The 21,500-nt window shown below is 40.6% G+C and overlaps 1 protein-coding gene across 11 annotated transcripts in view; it reads right to left on the reverse strand.

The window, feature by feature from the left end:
* Nucleotides 1–21,242, reverse strand: part of EXOC6 (exocyst complex component 6) — an 89,433-nt gene extending 68,191 nt beyond the window's left edge. For 5 of the 11 annotated variants that reach the window (XM_040070599.2, XM_040070597.2, XM_040070595.2 and 2 more), the window contains exons 1-2: nt 21,037–21,241; nt 175–346 (exon numbers count right to left, since the gene is read on the reverse strand). In XM_040070599.2, coding sequence (XP_039926533.1) covers nt 175–346; nt 21,037–21,158 — 294 coding nt within the window. In that variant the 5' untranslated portion in view covers nt 21,159–21,241. Of the gene's footprint in view, nt 1–174; nt 347–18,862; nt 18,995–21,036 lie in introns of those variants that run through there. The other 6 variants (XM_040070602.2, XM_040070601.2, XM_040070600.2 and 3 more) reach the window with 2 other exon arrangements.
* Nucleotides 21,243–21,500: the final 258 nt, after the last annotated feature.

Consider the following 21,500-nt stretch of genomic DNA (forward strand, 5'->3'; position numbering starts at 1 on the left):
TATTAGGCAACACGGCTCTAATCGCAAATGCAGTTCAATTAACTTCTAAAAAATTGCTGCAAACATCAGCGTGCATGTGATAAACACTAAATTAATCTTCAGCAGAAGAGTCCAGATCCTTCTTTTAGATTCAAAGAGAAAGATATATGAAACTCTGAAAAACTTGTTCCTTACCTTTAGTTTTTCTGCATCAGCCCTAACTTTAAGAAGTTCTGTAATAGCATCCACAAAGCCCTGATGGTGAAAATTGCACATCTTTTCTATCTCCCTGTCATGGTTACGTATGCAGGCATCAAGTTTTTCCATAAACTTCTGATGTGCATTTGGTTGGTCATCATATACAGACCTATTAAACACAAATAAGAAAATCAAAGTTTACTTTTTACCCCAGCTGAAAACAGTATGCATGCAATGATCTTTATTGAAACCTCTCTCTCTTAACAAGAAAATAAAAGCAAGCAAACTTGATGTTAATGGCATCCTTTGGTCAAAATCAGCATTAAAAAAAAAAAAAAAAAAAAAAAAAAGATGGCACAAAACTGAGAACTGATGGCGCAAAACCCAGCCCTTATGGCATTAATCCAGGTGCTTAACCAGTTACATCATGGTTGACCTGAGCCTCACTGGTCTGTTATTTATGCCCTAATGCTCAAATTTGGGTACAAAAGAATCGGTTTCTCCAACCACCTCAAATAGCATGGATCGCTTTTCCATCAAATTCCACTCTTTGCTAAATATAAAGAAGTGCAAACATACAAATTTGCTTTCCTGGTATTCCTAACAGCAGAGTTATCCAACTAAATCAGGGTCGGATGACTCCAGCCGCAATGACCGGAGCATTGTGCGGCAGCAGCCGGACCCCTGGCAAAGGCAATCCCCAAGGCTCCATCCCTGCCTGCCCATGCCCTACAGCTCCCAGGGCAAAACCATCACATGCACACACCTCAGGCTGCTTCCTCCACGGCACCTAACTGTCAGAAGGGCTAGAATCAGGTCTCTTTGCTTAATTTACTAATTCTTGAACAGTTCACTTAGAAAACTCCAACAGCAAACATGGCTTGGGAGAAATTACTGGTGTAGTTTGTTAAGCAGCTTCAGAAACAGAAATCTGCATGGAGAAATGCTCAAGCATGAGAAGGAGCAAAGGAGGCACAGGGCAATTTAAAGTTTTAGACTTTGGCAGAGTAAGCAAGAGAAGAGGTTTTACATAGAACTGTATCAAAACCAAAGGTACGGAGTCTCCCAACAAAGGCAAAGCACAGACAGTTCCAAAAATTAATAATTTGATACCGCAACAACAATCTTAAGTGGTTTTGAAGTAGCTTTTCATAGAATGAGAGCAGCAATACAAGGATGATTTAATCATACATATACAAACATGTTTGTACTGCAAACTGCAAGTGTTAAAAAAGAAAGTGATCAAAAAATCTTTAAATTGCTTTTTTAGCGTCTAATTTCCTTTCACAATTATAAAGTTTTCTCCAGATATTTATAAGGAGAGGCTGATTTAGAAAAAAATTAAAATTAAAAAATGTTAACATGAGAAAAAGAAAAAGCTGAAATTCCAGGCATTTATTACTTGCAGAAGTATGCTCTTAAGTTCAAGACCCAAGCAACCGTAAGTCAAAGCCTCTAAAATTCTTGAATAGCAAGAAAGTACTTCCTCCCAGTTTTCTTGGAGAAGTGGGATTCCCCATATTCTTCAAGATTCTCTTTTCTAACTGGACATCTGGGCTTTGCTAAGATCTGAGCTCATCATCAGCACAACAAACCTGAGTGTCTGACAGGAACTTAACCTTTCAGTGAAGAAAAGGATGCAGAAAAGACTCTTGTAACAAGATTCTTTATACTTTTTGAGTTTCTTTTGACCTCATACAATATATTCAGAGAACTATCTGAACTTAAGTGACAGAAGAAAGGCAATATGCTGTCTTACATGTCAAAGGAAGAAAGCTTATTCCTTATATTCTGCTTGTTATAGATACTTTTTCAGGGGAAAAATCTATTGAATAAAATTTTCCAAGAATACCTCCTTTTTTCTTGCAATAGGAAAATAAGGCTATAGTACTGAAAGCAGGTTCTTTCCTCCAAAGTGTACCAGAGGAAAAATAAGATTGTTGATCCATTAAGCAGTTCATCTCTCACCGTTTCTACCACCACAGTTTGAAATGATGGATGGAAGGAGCAAACGTGGGCGCAAAGTGTCTCTTCCTGAGGCTCTTGTGAAACTGCCTGAAAGGGCTCCCTCAAGGCTGCCCAGGATGACTGAGCTTTAAAAAACTCTGGTGGATGGTCATAAGTGATCTGCATCACCAGGGGGAAACACCCAATGCAGAACCCAGTGCTGGCTGGAGGGAGAAGCAGCGTCCTGGCCTGGGAGGAAAGAAAGGTGCAAAACACAGCGGGCGTTGAGTGAGGCCCCATCAGGCAGCCTGATGTTCTGCATGAGAAGATACAGGGGCTAGCATGTGAACCATAGCACTGTCACCTGTAAAGAAAGGGATGCAAAAAAGGTTCAACGACAGATGTGGTAGCACTCCAAAACACACATTACAGTTACGTGAGTGCCGCTACATTAAGAAAAGGGTCAGAGAAGATGGAAGCTACAGGGTGGACACAGAGGGGCATCCAACTGTCTTCAGAGTTCCTGAACAAGAAAAAAAAGATTAGGAGGACCAGATGCATCAAAGCACCTTCACAGATATCTGGCAAGCATAAGACTCCTCAAATTGGGCTGGACTCACCACCTACACTACCCTGCATGCTATAAAAAAAACAAGCTAAAAAAAAATGCAAACCCAAACAAACAACCAGGAAAAAAGTTCAATTTATGAGTGCTTTCTTTAGCATTTTTGTTTAAGGGTGGAAGAAGCCTCCAAGTCTAGGTCTCTTCCTAGTGTTCTCAGAGAAGTGAGAAAGAAGCATCATTATCACAAAGATAGGGGACTTCTATCTATCAGCATGTGCCCAAACTGTAAATTCTGTCATGTAAGCATAAATGAAAACAGGAGTAAAACTCAGTAAAGAAAACATAACTACAATGAGAATGAGACTGCAAAAAGATGGTACAAGAGGAACTCCATACTTGAGTTTGTAGCACCAAACTTTCTTTGATGGTAGCAATGCACCGTGTTTCTGGACCTAGTTACTGCCTGATGATTTGGGGGTATCCAACAGCTGCCTTGATAACTTTTTATCCATTTCACATCTGTGCCAACACTTTCAGACAGGCTCTTAAAATACTGACAAAAGGAAATCCTTTGCAATCAGAAGATTTCTCTTTAAAATGTTATCAAAAAATCCAGAAAACACAGCCAGAAGTTCTGGAAGGACATACAATGTAGCATAGAGTTTCACTATTATAAAAATCTGTGTTGATTATGTTTTCCTCAATATTTAGGCCATTTATGCTTAAATTTAATCATAATAAAGTACTGGTTTTTAATCTCACGGGTATTATCACAATATTTAATTGAAAATAAAACAGGAAATAAATGATCAAAATAAGGGGGAAGAAAGCAACACAGCGTACCTCCCAACACTTTAATCACAAGATTACCCTACCTTCTTAAAAGAACAGTTTCTATTTTTGTGCACCCTTGTACATTGTACCCTTTTCTGCAAGGATACTAATAAAATTGTGACCTGTGATTTAAACCAGTATTTTGACTGCCCTCCCTAAGATGCACCAGTAGTATAAATCCCACGTTAATTACATAAGTAAACAGCTCCATCTTGTGGGAACGACAAATCAACGCTCAGTCATCAGCACGTGAGTGAAAAAAACCCCTGAGACAGAACTGCTTGCCTTTACAGAAATAAATAGCCAGAGTATTTGAAAGAAATTCACACTTTTTTATCAAAACTTTCTCACGTGGGTGAGAAGAAGATGAATAAACAGGTTTATTGACTCCCTTAGGACACTGTCCTCTGAGGACACTTTACACACGCAGTTTCAGGGGCTTCAGAACAACACCTGGCTTAAAGCACTAGCCTTTTTGAAAATGTAAGTGTACACTGGAGAGCCAGGCCATTTTTGGCCATGGACAGAAATCAGGCTTTTTCTCAAATCTGCAAACACAACTGAGATGATACACACCCGATTTACCAATTAGGGAACATCACACATCATAGTTTATTTCTGATACTGAAGCTCATTTGCCATACATACACTTATTTCAAAGGTTATCTATGCCTATCTAGATAAAGTAATTGGTATCTCTTAATAATTATCTGAAAGTGCACATTTCAACAGATAATGACACTGCAAGAGATGCTGATAACAATTTTCCACGTTTGAGAGCTAAATTATCAGGCAGACAAATCACCAATACTGCAGTATCTTGGAAAGATATGAAATCCTAAAAGCATCCTACAGATAATTCTTTAAAATTACAAGACAAAATTAACTGAATTTACAACACACACAGAGTTCTGCTGGAAAGCAAGTGAGGAAGTAGTAACTCTTCTAGCTCCATTTCTTCATGAGATGACAATTACACGCAATTATGTCTAACCTAAAAATCTCTCCCTCACTGTAAATTGCTTCACATCCAGCAGTAGGAAGTGCCATAAAAAGGGGCAAACGTGTCTAGGATACCAAAGGAATTTTGATGTGAGCAATACACAGTTCTTTCAGTTTTGCTTACATTTATACACCTCTGAATGAAGAGCCCCAAGGATGTTCATGGGCTTTACGGGCCCCTGAAGTGGATGCTGATGGTCTAAAATACAGCTCAAATCTGAACTGTGTCAAACTGAAAGACATGATCAGTTTTTATTAAAACAACTTTCAACCACTGATCTGCACAACTATAGGAACCTATAGACTACTAGTGGCTGATTCATACCAAGAAACTTTGACAAGAAAGTTTTTTTTCTTGGTATGAGTCTTCAGATGGTATGAAAAAAACTAGAACATCGTTAATGTTGGAGACAGAAGTTTATGTTTGACTTTGGCACCCAAAAAACTCAAACCAACACAACGTTATCACCTTAATTTTCAATCTGGAATGAGAAAACTTTAACTTGAGTGACTACTTAAGGCACCAGTACAACTGATCAGTGACAGGTGCTGATTTCTTTCCTAATCAACAGGGCAAACATGGAACCCATGAAGAGCATAAGCAGTGCTGAACAACTTTCCTGGTAATGTGTAGCAGGTTATCTGTCTATATTCCCAGAACTCTGCATATAAAGAGAGACACTTTTTTTTTTTTTTTTTTTTGACTCATTCCAACAACTGGATGAGTCATATTAATGCCAGTCTAGGTAAAAAGAAGATAGTGTAGAAACTTAAAAAAAGGGGGGAAAAAACCCCAACAAAACTAGGAGCAGTCAGAGACCGGGCTAAAGGAGAAAAATGTCTGAGTGCACTGGAGACATTTTATTGCAATAGGGATATTTTTAGCTTGATCTCTCTTACCAGGTAGGCTGAAGGGAGAATGACGAGCATAAACAGATTTGAATTCAGGTCTCAAGAAATAATGAAGGACGATTTTCAGATATGCAACCATTTTCCAATTGAAAACAATAAAATAAGTTTAATTTATATCGTAAAAAAATTCCCTAAAACTTTTACTTTCAAAACTGAAACACAATATGAAAAGCGTCTATTTAATAGGTCTTACTGAAGACTTTTCGTGTTTACATGCAAAAATATACTGAAGCACCAGAGGGCACCATCCTATGCACAAAAATACCAACGGTTAAGTAAGCAAAAAAGCTTATCTCCAGAGAACTGAAATTCAGACAAAAATTATAAAACTTAACATCCCAAGAATTCCATACAACTCCTCAAAAAAATTTTAATATTCAAAATAAATCATCCTGAAATCATCTACCTATTCCATAATGACAACTCCATAGACATACATTATCACTCAAAGTGAGCATCATAAATGTCCTCACAAATTCTTACAGTCTCACTCCAAAAATATATTTCTGCTATCATTTCATACAAATATTTCTGTGCATGCAATCAGGATATATGTCTTTTAATGCCTGACTGTAGTTGGGAGTAAAAGATGAGAATTTCACCAAGATGGAAGGAAATTAAAAAAAAAAAAAAAAAAATCACATAAGCCCAGAAACTAATTTAATACATTGACTAGACTACTGGAGGGGCAGACAGTGGAAGTGCGTATAGACTATTAAGTGTAAAAGGACAAGAGCCCAAAATAATTTTTTGGAAGTTCAGCAAATACCTCAAATTTGCTTTTTTCCCCTCTTCATCTCCATTCTATCTGCACACCCATGGCCTCTAGACTAGGAAAGTACAATAACCAGACCTAAGCACAACTTCTACTGCAATTGTCTGTTTTTAGCATGGAAAAATAGATTTCAAGAATAATCAGAATGGGAACTAAAGTAATTTTGTCTCTTATCTATAGCAATAGCTGTAACTTTTCAAAGGAGAAAACAACTGCTTGGGAAATCAGGCTTCAAGCCAAAAAAATGAACTTGAAGAGTTTATTTCATTAAAAATAAAATCTCCATACTTTCATAAGAAAATAGTAATTAAGCAAATAATATGAATTCCTGGTCGGTAATAACTCTCTCAACTTAAAAATCATCACTAGAACAGTCTATTAGATAAAGAAAAAAGTAATACTTAACAAATTCCATTGGAGTTTTTAAAAATTATTATTTCTTGAAGGTTTTGGGATGGTTTTATGTGTTCTTTTAAACAGGCAATGAGTCAACTTTTAATTGTAATCCATATTCAGGAAAGACAAATCTGAGCTTATGGAGCATTACTGTAAACTTTTTGATAGAACAATTCCCCTTCTAGTAATCATTTATAATAACAGGCTCTAGCAGCAGCAGAGACTTCTAAAACAGGTCATGTATTCTAAAATAGCCAAAAAACATGTCAGAAAAAAGAGAAAAAAACCAGCAATCTTTTTACAGGACAAAAAAATTCCTTATTAACGACTTGCCACCTTCCACCATTTTCACACCTCCCCCAGCCCATCCTGTTCTGTCCCATTTCTAGGATGAACTGCACGTTTCCCCACCCTTGCCTGTATTGCCACAAAGTCTTTCATTTCCTGATTACACAAGACATATGAAGCAATTAAAAACTGCATGTACACATTCCTTTCAGAATACTGATAACCAGTCAGTAAGTGCCAATCAGTTACAACTCCATGAATGCTGTGACAATGACAGGAATTACACATATCTGTACAACAGTGGTACAGGTTTGACACGGGATTTCAGTCTGACCATGCAACCTCTGACCTTCAACGGAAGCAAGAGAAAAAGATTCATTTGTAGAGCTTCAAATTAAGCACCATGGGGGTAGAAAAATTACTGATTACTTTGATCAATTAAATGAAGGCACAAAAAAAATCCCCTTAAACACGCACTTTTTATTCAAATTTTCAATGTAATACTTTAAACAAAATGCACACACAAATAAACCAACTCTCAAATGAAGAAACTCTGCTTATGGATACTAATGTTTTTATAATTAATATCTTGCTACCAATGCCAATTTTGTCCTGATGCTAAAGATGCTCTCAACTAGTTCCCATACACGGACTGCAAGAAGTGACCCCCTAGATGCTCTCCCTATTTCTCCTTTCATTGAAAAAGATCCCAAAATGAAACAGCAACACAGAACGATACTAAATAAAATTTTAAAATAAAGTATTATCTACAATTCAAATTTGCATGATGAATTTAGTGGGATCAGTACAAGCACAAAACACTAACAATGCAAATTAAGATTCTGCCCTTAAAACAGCCCTGTCACATTGTGACTATAACCATGGCATCCCTAACCATGATACTGTATCACACACTCCATTTAAGCTGCAATTTCACAGGAAACACTGCAGAAACTTCCTTTGTCCTACAATATACAAAGATATTTTCTGTTTACACAAGCTGCAAACTTTGTAGGGATTTTTCCATGGAGCAATTTCATATAGGTGGCTACATACACCCTAAAAAGCTTTATAAAATGATGTCCAGGTGTTTCCTGTAATTCAATTGCAGTTATGGCAATAAGCACTTTTCTTAAAACCTAAGTAGTCTTTCAATGCCAGACGCTACCTATGTTCCAGTTCTGCCATTCTTACTCATAATTACATCTCACCACTCTATTTAAAAGCTCACATTACATGCCAGAACAACACAGCTACGGCCTATTCAGAGAAAAGATTTTATTAATCTTAGTTTAGCTGTTATGCTTTGCTTGCCTGGTTTTCCTGGATGTGCAATTTCTGTGAATTGTTCTCACTAATAGTATCCTGTTTCTATGAGCAGGAAAGGGCCGAGTACAGTTTGTTAGTTAACATTACTTCCTATAAGCAGGGTCCTTATTCTGTAGTAGCAGCACTAGAGCAGTCATTGTTCATGCTGGATAAGCTATGGATCGTGCTGATGGCTGTTAATGGACATCCTCTGCAGCGAAACATGAACTGATAATCAGCACACCCAGATTTGCAATAGACTTCCTCCTTCCTGTTTTTACACTGCTGACCAAGGAGATGCCTCTTCCTGCTAAGCCTTTGTGTGCTACTGATGTATGAAGCAAGAAACTGAAAAACAAGTTCCACGCTACCAGCTTTTTTCCTAATTTTGTGTTGTAATAGTAGACAAAACGGCAGCAAAGGAAACGGCAGCTTCGCTCGCTTTGGTACTGGCTAGCGCCACGGAATGAGGTGCCAAGGTTGGCCATCTGTTTCGTGTACCTAAATGGATACAAGTGGATGTAGTTGGAACCTACGTTGTGCCATAGAATAGAAAGTAAGAAACTGAAGTCTATACTGCACTATTTTTATCTTCCCTTAATATCTCCAGAGACTCTTTGTTACATAAATTTTTATATTTTAGGAGCAACGGATTAATCTGTAAGTCAAACTGTGAACTTCTAAGTTCTTCTAAAAAATTTAATGAGATTTCCATTATGCACACACCAGAAATAATCAGGCATCTATTACAACCTCTAGCTAATCTGTCAACTTTATCTAGAGCACTTGAGACATATTCATCGAGATGAATCCACACCAATTGTTTTGGAAGAAAATAACTTTCCAATTGTTTTGGAAGAAAATAAATTTCACATTTCAACAATGTCATACGTCTCTTCACAAGACATACGAAATAGAACAGAATATTTAATGTCAGGAATGTGTAAGTTACTTATTTCAATAGGCTTCAAATATCAACACTACACAGATGTAAACACATTTTTTCAATTTAAGAAGTTCCAGATAAAATAAAACACCCAGTAATTAAAAAGTTTCAAAGCCAATTGGATTAAGAATGTATTCTATTCAATACACATCAAACCAGACAATTCTTCACTGTGTCACACTCCTCTGCAAGCATATAACCAGAGCATGTATTTTAAAACGATTTTATATTACTCATTTTTGTTAACTCTATGAGCTCATATAGCCTACACATTAAAAATCATCACGTATTTAATTCACGTAAAACAGTCTGTGCTGTATATTCTTTGCATATCTCCCAAGATCACTGAAGAAAATAAAACATGACTTCTAAAAAAAGTCTGTTTTCAATTCAGAAGCTGAAGTGAAACTCAGTGTTTCTCTCAGTTAGGAAGCCATTAAGAGTGTTGATGCAAATGACTAACTCCAGTTTTCTATCTGCTTGATAAACAAACTAAGAAAATATGTTCATTTCTTTCCAGCTTCCTAAGTTTATGAAACATACCAGAACAAATTTACAGTATTAAACAGTATCTACTATGCTACTTTTATGGTGAAATTAACTGAAAACAAAACTTGCAAGAAAACATTGCTTCCATGAACAAACGGGCTAAAAAGCCTTCAAAGTCACTCCATGCCTAAGGAAGTGTGCAAACTGTGAAAGTCTCAAAACTTGATAGTTTAAACATTTCCTTTTGAAGCTGAAATGTCTCAAAAGTATCCCCCAGGTACATATATGACAGTATATGCTTCATTAATTTTGTATTACTCTGATTCACAGGAGAATTGCAAGTTACACTCACTGCAATTTTGCAAGCAAATTACTTTCCCTGAGACAGTGAAAATCCCACTCACAGTATGAGAACTGAACACTTTTCTCATGCTAAATTAAAAAAAAAAAAAAATCCCCAGCGTCTTTTAGGTCTTCTCTGTCCAATCCCACGTCTTTCCATCAAGGCTGATGCACCCTAAAATCTGTTTCCTTCCTTCTTAGTACCTCCATCGGTGATTAAGTTCCGTACTAGTTTGCTATTACTGGCAAAGGTTGAGGTACGGGAAGGGCTTCAGCCAGGCTCCAGGAGAGATCATTAACTCCTTCCTGCACAGGACCCAGTTTGCCAGGAGTACAGATAATTCCATAGTAAACATGTACAAGATGAGGAAGAGACTTTGCTGAAAATAATTCATCAAGCTGAACCTCAAATTGAATTGTTATACCAAGCTCTGTGCTGACAGGGATTAGATTTGGGCATTTCAACCATCACCAGAAAATAGCCAGAAAGACACCCGCGGATAGATTTTACAACTAGCCACAGCAAGCCCTTCAGCAAGATAAAATCTCATGTGATTACTTGATGCTGATGCAAAGCTAGGTCTGTATTTTTGAATGAGTTAGTACTTAATAGTTTACTACAACCCATAAAAATAGCTTCCTATTTGCAAAATCCTTTTCTGGCATTATCCTAAAAGCATTATTTAAGACATATTAATCCTGAATGAGCTCATTTTACTTGTATAATACATAAAATGCAACATGACAAAACTTGCAAATACACCACCACTTAAGTCAAAGCCAGACTTTTTTTAACCGAATTATGCTAAGGCTCCTCAGGTAGATATCTGAATTGAGGAAATTGCAATGTCTCAGAGCAATGGTTCAGCCACATACAAAGCAAGCTGGAGCACAGGCTATGCTGTTCGCATTCCAAAAAAAATCTGCAAGGAAGTAAGCACCCCTGTGACTGGCGTTTGTGAAGGATGTAAAATTATGCACTTCCTGTGCACACAGCAGGTCCAAAATCTGGGTCACCAGCCACTGAATAAAATCAGCTTGAGGAACAAGTCAATGAAGAGATGACAGGAATAAGAACTGGCTTTTCTGGATTTAACTGATGTAAGAGTGCACAAGCATAAACTGTTCATACGAAGAGAAGGCTGAATTTAAACAAGACAATGACACAAACTGCATGAAACATCTATTAAGTACACTATTCTGATGATGATGCATCAGATGATTCCCCTATTTTATAAGCTTTAGTGCATTTTGAAACTTGTTTCCTAAACACTGGGACAATTTCAAACTCTTTGGTAATGCTTGTGAAATTGGAGAGAGCTATTCCAAAACAATTCACACAGGTTACAAGCTAGGTTAAAGCTTCACTTGGCAGTTGCCCATTTGGAAATCACTGCAAGAATTGAGTCAGAAGCTGATGTGTGAACAGTTAAAAGATCAAGATAACCCGATTTGCAGACATATATTTCATTACAAACTTAATCAGCATTGAACCTAAAGATTTTTTCAGAACAACAACAACAAAAAAATGCAGTGCAGAAATTATTACCTGCAAACAGTTTCAGGCTTTACAAAAGCTTGAGAAGTAGTATGTTGAAACTTGCAGTAATATACGTGATTCCTTTTAAAATACTTCTGCTACCAATGGCAAATATGACCAGGCTACAGAAAAATCAGAACTGCGGTTCTGCTGCTGAATGCCAGATTAATCAGTCTACAGCACACACACTTCATATGCCCTTTTGACTCTATATAATGGACTAGCAATAAAAAAAAAAAAAATCACTCCTTCATAGCAATATACATCACACTGACAGTTGCTTTATCTGACTGTTGTGTTTCAACTCAAATACTTGGAATACCATCAAATCCTGCACCAAGTAACAAAATCTACAACTAGCACTACAAGCAATCCTCTAATTTTTTAGGATACACTGGCTCACAGTGAGCAGACCATTCTCCTTACTCCACAACAACCCAGTTACAAAACAGAAGTCAGCTATGATTATAAACTGGTATATAAATATATGTGCTGGGTAGAGTTCATTTTCTTCCCAGTGGCTGGTATGGGGCCGTGTTTTGGATTTGTGCTGAGCACAGGGCTGATAACACAGATGTTGTTGTCATTGCTGAGCAGGGCTCACACACAGCCAGGGCCCCCTCGTGCTGCCAGGCTGGCGAAGAGGCTGGGGGCAGACACAGCCAGGACAGGTCACCCCAGGGACCAAAGGGACGTTCCAGACCAGAGGGCAGCATGCTCAGGACATAAAGTGGGGGAACAAGGAAGAAGGAAGGAGACATTTGGAGTGATGACACTTTGCCACAATAATCCCCTGCAGTACTACAGGCTGGGGATGGTGTGGCTGGACAGTACCCAGGGAAAAAAAGAGAAAAGGACGTGGGGATACTGGTTGACAGCCGGCTGAACATGAGCCAGCAGTGTGCCCTGGCAGCCAAGAAGGCCAACAGCTTCCTGGCCTGTATCAGGAATGGCGAGGAGACGCAGGGAGGTCATTCTTCCCCTGTACTCAGCACTGGTGAGGCCACACCTTGAGTGCTGCAGTTCTGGGCCCCTCAGTTTAGGATGGACACTGAGATGCTTGCGCGCATCCAGAGGAGGCGACGAGGCTGGTGAGCGGCTTGGAACACAAGTCCTGTGAGGAACAGCTGAGGGAGCTGGGGTTGTTTAGCCTGGAGAAAAGGACACTCAGGGTGACCTTATCACTCCCTAGAACTCCCTGAAAGGAGCTTGTAGCCATCTGGGGGTTGGTCTCTTCTCCCAGGCAACAACCAATAGAACAAGAGGACACAGTCTTAAACTGCACCATGGGAAGTTTAGGTTAGAGATCAGGAAAAAATTCTTCACTGAAAGAGTGATCGGGCACTGGAATCGTCTGTCCAGGGAGGTGGTGGAGACATCATCCCCGAGTGTTGTTTAAAAAAAAAAGACTGGATGTGGCACTCAGTGCCAAGGTTAAGTTGATGAGGAGGTGTTAGGTCATAGGTTGGACTCAATGATCTCAAAGGTCTTTTCCAGCCTAGTTCATTCTGTGATTCTGTCTTCCAAAGTAACATCGCTACTTGCGATGGGGTGCTGCTGTCCTGGACATGGCTCAACACCTGTCTGCACCATGGCATGCAGTGAATTCATTCCTTACTTTGCTTCCCCTATTTAAATGTTTTTATGCCAACCCGTAAGTTTTCCAGCTTCTACCCTTCTGATTCTCACCCCCACCCTGCAAGTGGGGGAGTGAATGAGCAGCTAGGTGGGTTTGGCTGCTGGCTGGGGTTAAACCCCAACAATACACATGACAGTCCTGATCCAAAAGAGACCAGGGCTATCACACAAAGAATTTCCAGTTCTTTGGGGCTACTTTCTGTTTGAAAGGGAACCAGGAATGAAGCATATTAACTTGAAAATTGAGAAGGGCTTGAAGAGAGAACATTAATAAAGATAGAATCTACTGATTTTCAAACCAATAGGTTACAATTCTGTAAAATACTATCATACTATTTGAAATAAAAATATATGATCAAACCCTTAAAACTCTAATCTAAAGCACCGGCTGATGATCTCAGAGTACTCTTACGTCTGTTCTATATTTAAAACAAGGCTAAACTATAGACAAAAATGCTAATTGTTGGCTCATGCTCCAAAACCAAAATAATGAAAACACAGAAAAACTACTTTAGACAATCCTACCAGACAAGTAAGACCACAGGAGAAAAATGAAGGCAACCACATTTTGTTATTGGATAACCACATCACAAATCCCAACAGACCATAGGCAGAAAAAGTATTTCCCTGCCTGCAATTGTGTTAATGCTGTAAAATCTTCCCACATTTTGAGATTTCATTCATACTGCCTATGTTACTGCTCACTAACCGTTGTGCTGAAGACACAGAATCACATATTTAAATCATGCCTGCTGGTAACTAATGTACACTTTCAGTAAAACTGAAGTTACGTAACATTTAGGCTCTTCACTCATTTTGTTTTGGACAGGCCTTCTCAATGAATACAATAATATCTCCAAAATACAAATTACAGACAACAGTCTGGGCAAAGCACCTGCAGTTGCAAAGTGTACCACAACACAGTAAAAGCAGCAGAATTAGACTCTGAATTAGACTCTCTGAATTTTCTTAGAGACCTTGATCAGCAAAGGGCAAAATAGTCTTGCTTATTTTTCTAATGATGCCTTACTAAAGTGTAGCTTTTACCTTCAGCTTTTCTGCAACACAAGGACAGAAGTTCAGAATGAGCAGCTATAAGCTGCTTCTAACACTTCAGCCAAACTCATTTAGGATGTCCGACCTCCAAAATCTGTTTAACCTAAATGAGAAAAACATAGCACTATACAGAAATTATTTTGCTTTGCAGTCTCAGCTCAGTGCTGCTTTTACCAGTGCAATGCAGTCCTAGATCAGTGGAAGGTGACTGCAGCATACTGCAGCATCAGACAGAAATGCATCAACTGAACAGCGCTTGTGGGAGTGACTGCTGCAGCCAGAGACAACAGGACAGTGAAATGTCTTCACGGGAGGCTCCCTAAGAACTCTGCAAAGAAGTTTCATGGCCAGCACAACTTAGAGAAACCTAGAAGATGCTCTAACATCTACCAGGCAACAGCTTGGTGATGAGAGATTTCAGGAAGAGAGAATTTGATTAAAAGCATTTTAACACCGACTTTTGAGGAGCACTTTCCAAGCCGTGACTGTGGGTTAAAGCTACAGACTACATTCCACTTATAGACACATCGATAGACATAGCACCTCCTTATCAACTTCACCTTAGCAACAAAATCTCCATTATCAAATCCTCCACAGTTTTTATATTTAATTTTACTTTTGTGGTTTTGTACAATCAAAGGATTGTGGGCATGGAGGTACTCCCCTGACAGGCTATGTACGGGGATCACAGAATACTGCAGACTTACTGACGCAAAGCTCACAAGATGAAGTGTTTCGAGAAAGTCTACCATATGCTTATGAAATATATTGCCAAGCTAGAGTTTGAGAGTTAATTCATTTATTTTTTAAAAACACTTTGAAATACTACACATTACTACAGACACAAAGATACTCATATCTGTAGTACACAGGGCACTGGCAGCACAACTTCTCCTCTGTTGAGTTCCACTTTGACATTTTTCAACCAACCATAAACTAACCATCAAATAGAGCCAACTATTTTCTTCAGAAGAGAACCTGTCTTACCGCAGCACGTCCAACTGACTACTCAAAAAGTGTTAAGACCCCAAGTTCAGTGAGAACCTTAACTTTCTGATTTTTCCGTTGTTGTTGTTGAGAGGATTATGGGAATTGTCTTTCTTTCTTTCTTTTTGTCTTCTTCCATTTCCTTTCTAAAGATTAGAAATGTGATAGCTCTCCCTGAGAGAAACTCAAAAGTATGTATGCAACATGAATTATACAATATTTACATGTTATATAAAAAGGTGATAGTGATGAGCCTTTAACAAGTTCTGTCATTAATCTCGTTTTGTTAGCCGTTAAAGCAAAAAAGGTGCTGATAAAAGCTTCACAGAGTCTGATAAAAAAAAAATAATCCTGGCTTTCTAAATACACAGTCTGCCTATTTAATGAAAGGCATGTTGGCTTAAGTCTCATTTATAATGATTCAGCATGTTACTGAATTTAGAGATGCAAGTAAAATGGCAGCATATTTAAATCAATATATTCTTCCAATTAAAATCAAAACAGAAAATTAAATTAATTTAATCCAATACAATCTCTTCATTTCTTGAGATGCAGAGCAGCCTTTAGTCTTAACTCTTGTAAACAGTAAATAATACCAACTGCACTAGCTGTATGTTGATTCTTCATATAAAGGATCTGCATTTCACATTCCTCTTTATGAGTAGATCTCAGCAGTGGAAAATCACCTGCAGGATCAATCTGTATGTTGCTCCTTACTTGCAAATTATACACAGAACCATTATATATCAATAAATGCTATTATTTTTATACTGTAAGAACAAGTGCTGCCACTCTTGTATCAGGGTAGGAAACAGCACTCTGGCAGGGAGAGCTATACCCAACCAGCAAGCAAAACACACAAGAAAAACAGGAAGAAAAATGTGTTTCCATGGAATCTACATACGGCCCACAAGAAAAAAAGTACACTTTCTTTGTGAAGCATGGATGCACTAGGAAGACATTAATAGCTTGATATTAACAATTAAGGATAAGTCAGATCTTGCATATCCTACAATCTTCATCATTTAATATTACCTCATGCTACTTATCCGAACCACTCACCTCAAGTCCCTTCTTTTGTTCTGGTATTTGAATAGGTATGTTGGTACTTCATTTCACGTGGCAATGCCATAAATATTCTCCTACCATTAGAAGCCAGAGATTACAAAATTATTCCATTTCACATAATGAAATTTATGTAATCTCAGTCATTACGTGAGACAACTGGCTTCAATAGCTTCTGTGACTGGAAATCAATGGATCACTTCATGTTGTAGCCTCATGCAACTGCACACAGAATTACTCAACTCATTTATTTGATTTATATCGTTATCTAGTTAAAACCTAGATCTCATGCAGAAAATAATGCTCCATTTTACATTCATGCTTCTTTCATTGAAACAGATCTTGTAATTTGATGTGGGATTTCAGATTTTTCAGTTTCATACAGCAATTCACAAATTGTAACAGAGCTGAGCAGACAGCTCAAGTTTTGATCTTAAACACGACTGTTCTTAGGGAGTAGAAGCATAATTCTGTGGTATTCACTGAACTTCTTTCAAAACATTCAGCCCGGTGTAACCACTCTTTCACCTTTTTTTTTTTTTTTTTTTAATTTGTAATTGAACACTAGAGGTTAAATCAGACCAAAATGCACTTTTTCCTTAAGAATCCTGAAAGTCAGAAATGCAAAATCCCCTTACTGGAAAGTGAGTGATACGACAGGAACATGAAAAAAAAAAAAAAAGAAAAAAAATTTAGTCTTTACAAAAGCATCAGCACATTTTCAATGCTTAATACATATAAAAGATTCATATAGTCCCTTCCCCATCCATACCTGTGGATGCCTTCTACTGTGTAGGCTAATACTCTGTCCTTTCTACAGGTTACTCTGATATAAGCTTAACACTGAAGATGGTGGCAAAACTGCAATTATATTTAATATTTTCTTGTGGGTTTTTTTGCAGGCATCAGCTTCAACTTGCCTGGTGCTTATTAAGTGAAACATGGTGAAAACGCCTCCAGGGACAACTCAAGTCTGAAAGCTTGACTTTCTCTCAGCCTAAGCCCACAGACTCTCACAGGTGAGGCTCCTTATGATGCTCAGCTTCAGCATCTCCACACTGTATTCCCAAGAGCAGCTGTGTTTAAGGAACATGAGGGGAGATCAGAGTGCAGTTTGCTCAAGCTCACCTCCAAGACCAGACTGAGCCAGCAAGCAGTCCCCATGTGATGTCTAGACGTCCCCTCACACTCCCCATGGAGGCTTTCAGAGGACTGATTAGCCCCAGCCTAAGGCAAACGCCACCTCCCACACAGCCTTGGAGGATCCACTGTAGACACAGGTAGCCAACCTCAAAATCAACTGCTGTGATGTGCAAAATGACCCATCTGGCATGCAACAGAAACTTCTCTTCCACCAGTTCTCAGGACTGGGTTCCTTACCCGGGTAGCCCGCGTTCACCCTTTCCCAGCCGTGTCCACACCCTCCACCAGGCACCATTCCCACGCAGGAAAAGCCAGCAGCACCGTGCTCATTGCTTTGCTGCATGCTGCCACACAAACTGCCTTTTCCAGTTTTCTGCACACAGGCTCACTGTATCTTCTCAAAGAGATAACATTCAAATTCACAGTTCTCCCTTGTCTGGCTAGTGCCTATGCTTTTTAACTTCTTTCAGACATCTTTAATCGGGGAAGCACTTGAAAAGCTCCATGATGAAGATCCCCCTTCCCATGTGTTTGGTCTATAACCCAATTCAATATCCACAGGCTCTGCCCTTACCTCCCCAGCTCTAAGTGAAAGGCACTTCCACATTCGCCTCTAACAGGAAAGGTTATGCAAAACCTTTTCTTCAACATACAGGCTAAGCATTTGGCAGTATGTGGAATCGGAGGAAAAAGCCAGAAAAACAAACCATCGAAGACAGGGCATACCAGAAATGCGCTAAACACTGTCACATTTCCAAGGAAACTGACCAAGGTAGTAGGTTTCAGACCGCACCATCAGAGGTAGCATAGTGGAGCACTACAACACGCACCCATGACACGGTTTCAGCCTCTTTCTCAGCACAGAACCGGGGGTACCGGCACAGCCAGGGACCTGACTCGTGTCCAAGAGCGGGCAGCAAAGGCCGGCACCGGGTTACGGCGGGCGCCCCAAGCGCAGCCACCCTCGCCGGGCGCAGGGCCCAGGGCCGCCGCGTCCCGAGGCCGCACTCCGGCCCCGCCGGAGCCGGGCCGTGCCCGCCCGCTTCCCCGGCAGACAATGGCAGGGAGCGGCCAGCGGGGAGCCGGGCCACGGCCGCCGTGTCCGCTCGGCCCCCCTTCCCTGTAGGCGCCCCGGCACGGCGTGACAGCCCCGCTCCCTGCCCGCGCCGCACCGGCCCCTTCCCTCCGCCCCGCAGCGCCCGGGACGGGCGGCGGCGGTGGAGCCCCACGGAGCGGCATCGGGCGGGGGCTGCGCGACCCCTCCGCACCCGGAGCGGCCGCTCCCGCTCCCGCCGGCGGCGCTGCGGGCGGCCCCGAGCCGTCCCTGGGGAGCAGCTGTCAGAAAGCGCGGCCGGGCCGGGCCGGGCCGGGCCGCGCCTCCCCGGGCCGGCGGGCGGGCAAGGGCGGGGGAGCTTCGCTCGCTAGCGGCGCCGCAGCCCCCGCGCCCCGCACCTCAGGGTGGGTCCCACGCAGGCCGTGTCGGTGCTCTCGATCTCCTGCAGGATCCGATCATGCTCGGGGAGACTCTCCGCCATCTTGGATGGGAGGGACCCGGCGGCCGCGCCGCTGCGGGAGGCGCCGAGGGAGGAGCGGCCGCGGAGCCGGGCGGGGGCCGGCGGGAGCCGCCGGGAAGGGTTTCCCCCTGCGCACGGGGCGCGGGACGGCGGGGACGAAGGAGGGTAGGGACAGGTGAGGGGGCGCAGGTGCCGCCGAGCCGCGCCCCTCGGGTTCGCAGCGGCTCGGCCGTGCTCCGCTGCCCTTGGCAGGGGCAGGGCTAGGCCGGGGACGCCCGGCAAAATCCCTCCGTCCCCATGGCATCTCCGGGTGCTGGTGTCAGGCAGAGACCGCGGGCAGAGACCAGCTGCGTGTGCCCGGCGCCAGCCGCTGCGACCCGCTCGGCGCACTGTGACAAACGAGGGACGCGCGAAATGCGGCCCCTCTCCAGGCCGGAGCGGCTGCGCGCCCCGGTGCGCCGCGCTTATAGGATTCAACATGGCCTTTTCCACTGAGCTAGTTCTGGTTTGTTTCGTCGTTTGGGGTCGTATTATTATTTTATTTTGTTTTGTCTGTTTGTTTTGATTCGGCCGCTCCCGCACACGCGGGCCGTGCCCGTCCCGGCGGGGAGGCACCGACCCCTGAGGCTGAGGCTCTGCGGGGGTTTCTGCACTCAGGTTCTGTCACTGACTTAATTCCTTCCATTTTTTACGTGATAGAAACTTTGGGGTCGGGGTAAAAATAGAACAAAACCAAGCCAAAACAAAAAAGCATACCTCTGTGTGCAGTGGCTTGCCGTGTGTCACTAGAAACTGACATAATGTTTCCTAGTGCTTTGTACGGCCAAGCTTCATGTGTTGATGATGGAGGAATAACCTATTTTCTATTTAAATTTTACACTTTGTGGCTTGTGGCCAGGGATTAACTGATCCTTGGTTTTGCATGCTCAGGAGACAGGATGCACCTGCTCTCTGGGCAAAGTTATCTGCACACAAGTGGGAAGCCCATGTAAAGAAACAGGCCAGATATGTAAAACTTCAGGGTGATGTGTAGCTGCTTTTTCCAGTAAGGAACTGACAGCATTTGACAAATGTGAATGCATCAAGGTCTACAATTGCATTTGGCATCCTTCCAGTTACTGTTGCCAGGCTCATCATCTCTCCTGCCCTGGTGCAACTACACCTGTACACGAGTTAATAAATGGCACTGAAGACAGTGCACATCTTGTCCATGCTTGTGCCTTTATCATATGCAGTGTTGATTCAGATGAATCATTACTCATGACACCTACTAAATTAAAAAAAATTATTCTAATGTACACAAGTGCTTTCAAAGTGCATGATGAAAAAAAACAAAAGGAAAAATCCTACCACTTGTAGTATTTCCTCCAAGAGATCATTCAAATACAGTAACAATCTTCCCACATTCCTTTTTTCCCCATAACTAACATACTGAAATTATAGATTGACACATTTTTCAGGGTAAATTTAATTTTCTTTTTTTAGCCTGATTGTTACTGCAACCTGATGCCTACAGTGCCAGGCAGACTATTTTTAAAACTCTTCTACAAATACTGACAATATACCTAGACAAGTTACATTGCAATCTCATATGTATTACTTTTTTTAAGTAAGGATTTTTTTCAGTTGCACTTTTACCATTAAACAGTTTCCATAAGCTACAAATGAAAAAAAAAAAAAAAAATCTTCAGATATTTAGAAATATCAACAGTAAAATCTTAAGCAGTTGTGTCTTTGATGATTAAAACAAAAGTTGCATTTATTAAAAATTTAAGAATAAGAAGGATTTAATTTTTAAAAAATGCAGCTGTTAACTTTTAACTAGAAACACTGCTACACAAAAGGTAAAATTTCCCCCTGTTTTCATTTTTAAGAGCACTTTATTTTTTTCACAAATCTGCAGCCAGCCATCAGAAACAGATCACTTTGTCCTGGTGAAGAGAAAGAGCAGAGTAGGTGACCTTGGTTTGTATTTTTTCACTTAGGGCCAATCACATTGAAATTAAACTCAACTTTCCTGTAGACTTCAGGTCAGGAAAACAAAGTTTCTAATATATTGTGCTGACTGAAAGAACATCATGAAGATTATAATATTATTAAAAAGAAGCATACCTTAGGGTGGTTCCAAGAGGCAGCTCAAAGGACTGGATCTCAGCGAGGGCATTTTCATATATCTGATCTTTATTTTCTTCTAGATACAATTCTGAGAGATTTGACTTGCTTTTCCTTGCCATAGAGGAGCATAAAATTAATCTAACTTTTGGAGAGGACTTTTATTCTGATTATTATAGTTGACTAAGTGACTGTAGTCAGCAAAACCAGGCATAAAAAAATAGATCCTGTGCTAACCTCGTGACTCCTGAGGACTTTGTGTCCAAGAATGGTGCACAGCTGCTCTTTTCCTGTCTGCTGGTAACAGTTGCCTCGTATGCACTACCCTGTAAAAAAAGAAGGCACAGTCTTTTTTTTTGTACGTATTCCATATATATTTGTCTTAACAACAAATTTCCTGCCAAAATAATACTTTTACATTCTTGAAATAAATATTAAATCTGAAATTTAGTCATTTTGAAAAC

The sequence above is a fragment of the Hirundo rustica genome, chromosome 8 (assembly GCF_015227805.2).
Source record: "Hirundo rustica isolate bHirRus1 chromosome 8, bHirRus1.pri.v3, whole genome shotgun sequence".
Classification (NCBI taxonomy): domain Eukaryota; kingdom Metazoa; phylum Chordata; class Aves; order Passeriformes; family Hirundinidae; genus Hirundo; species Hirundo rustica.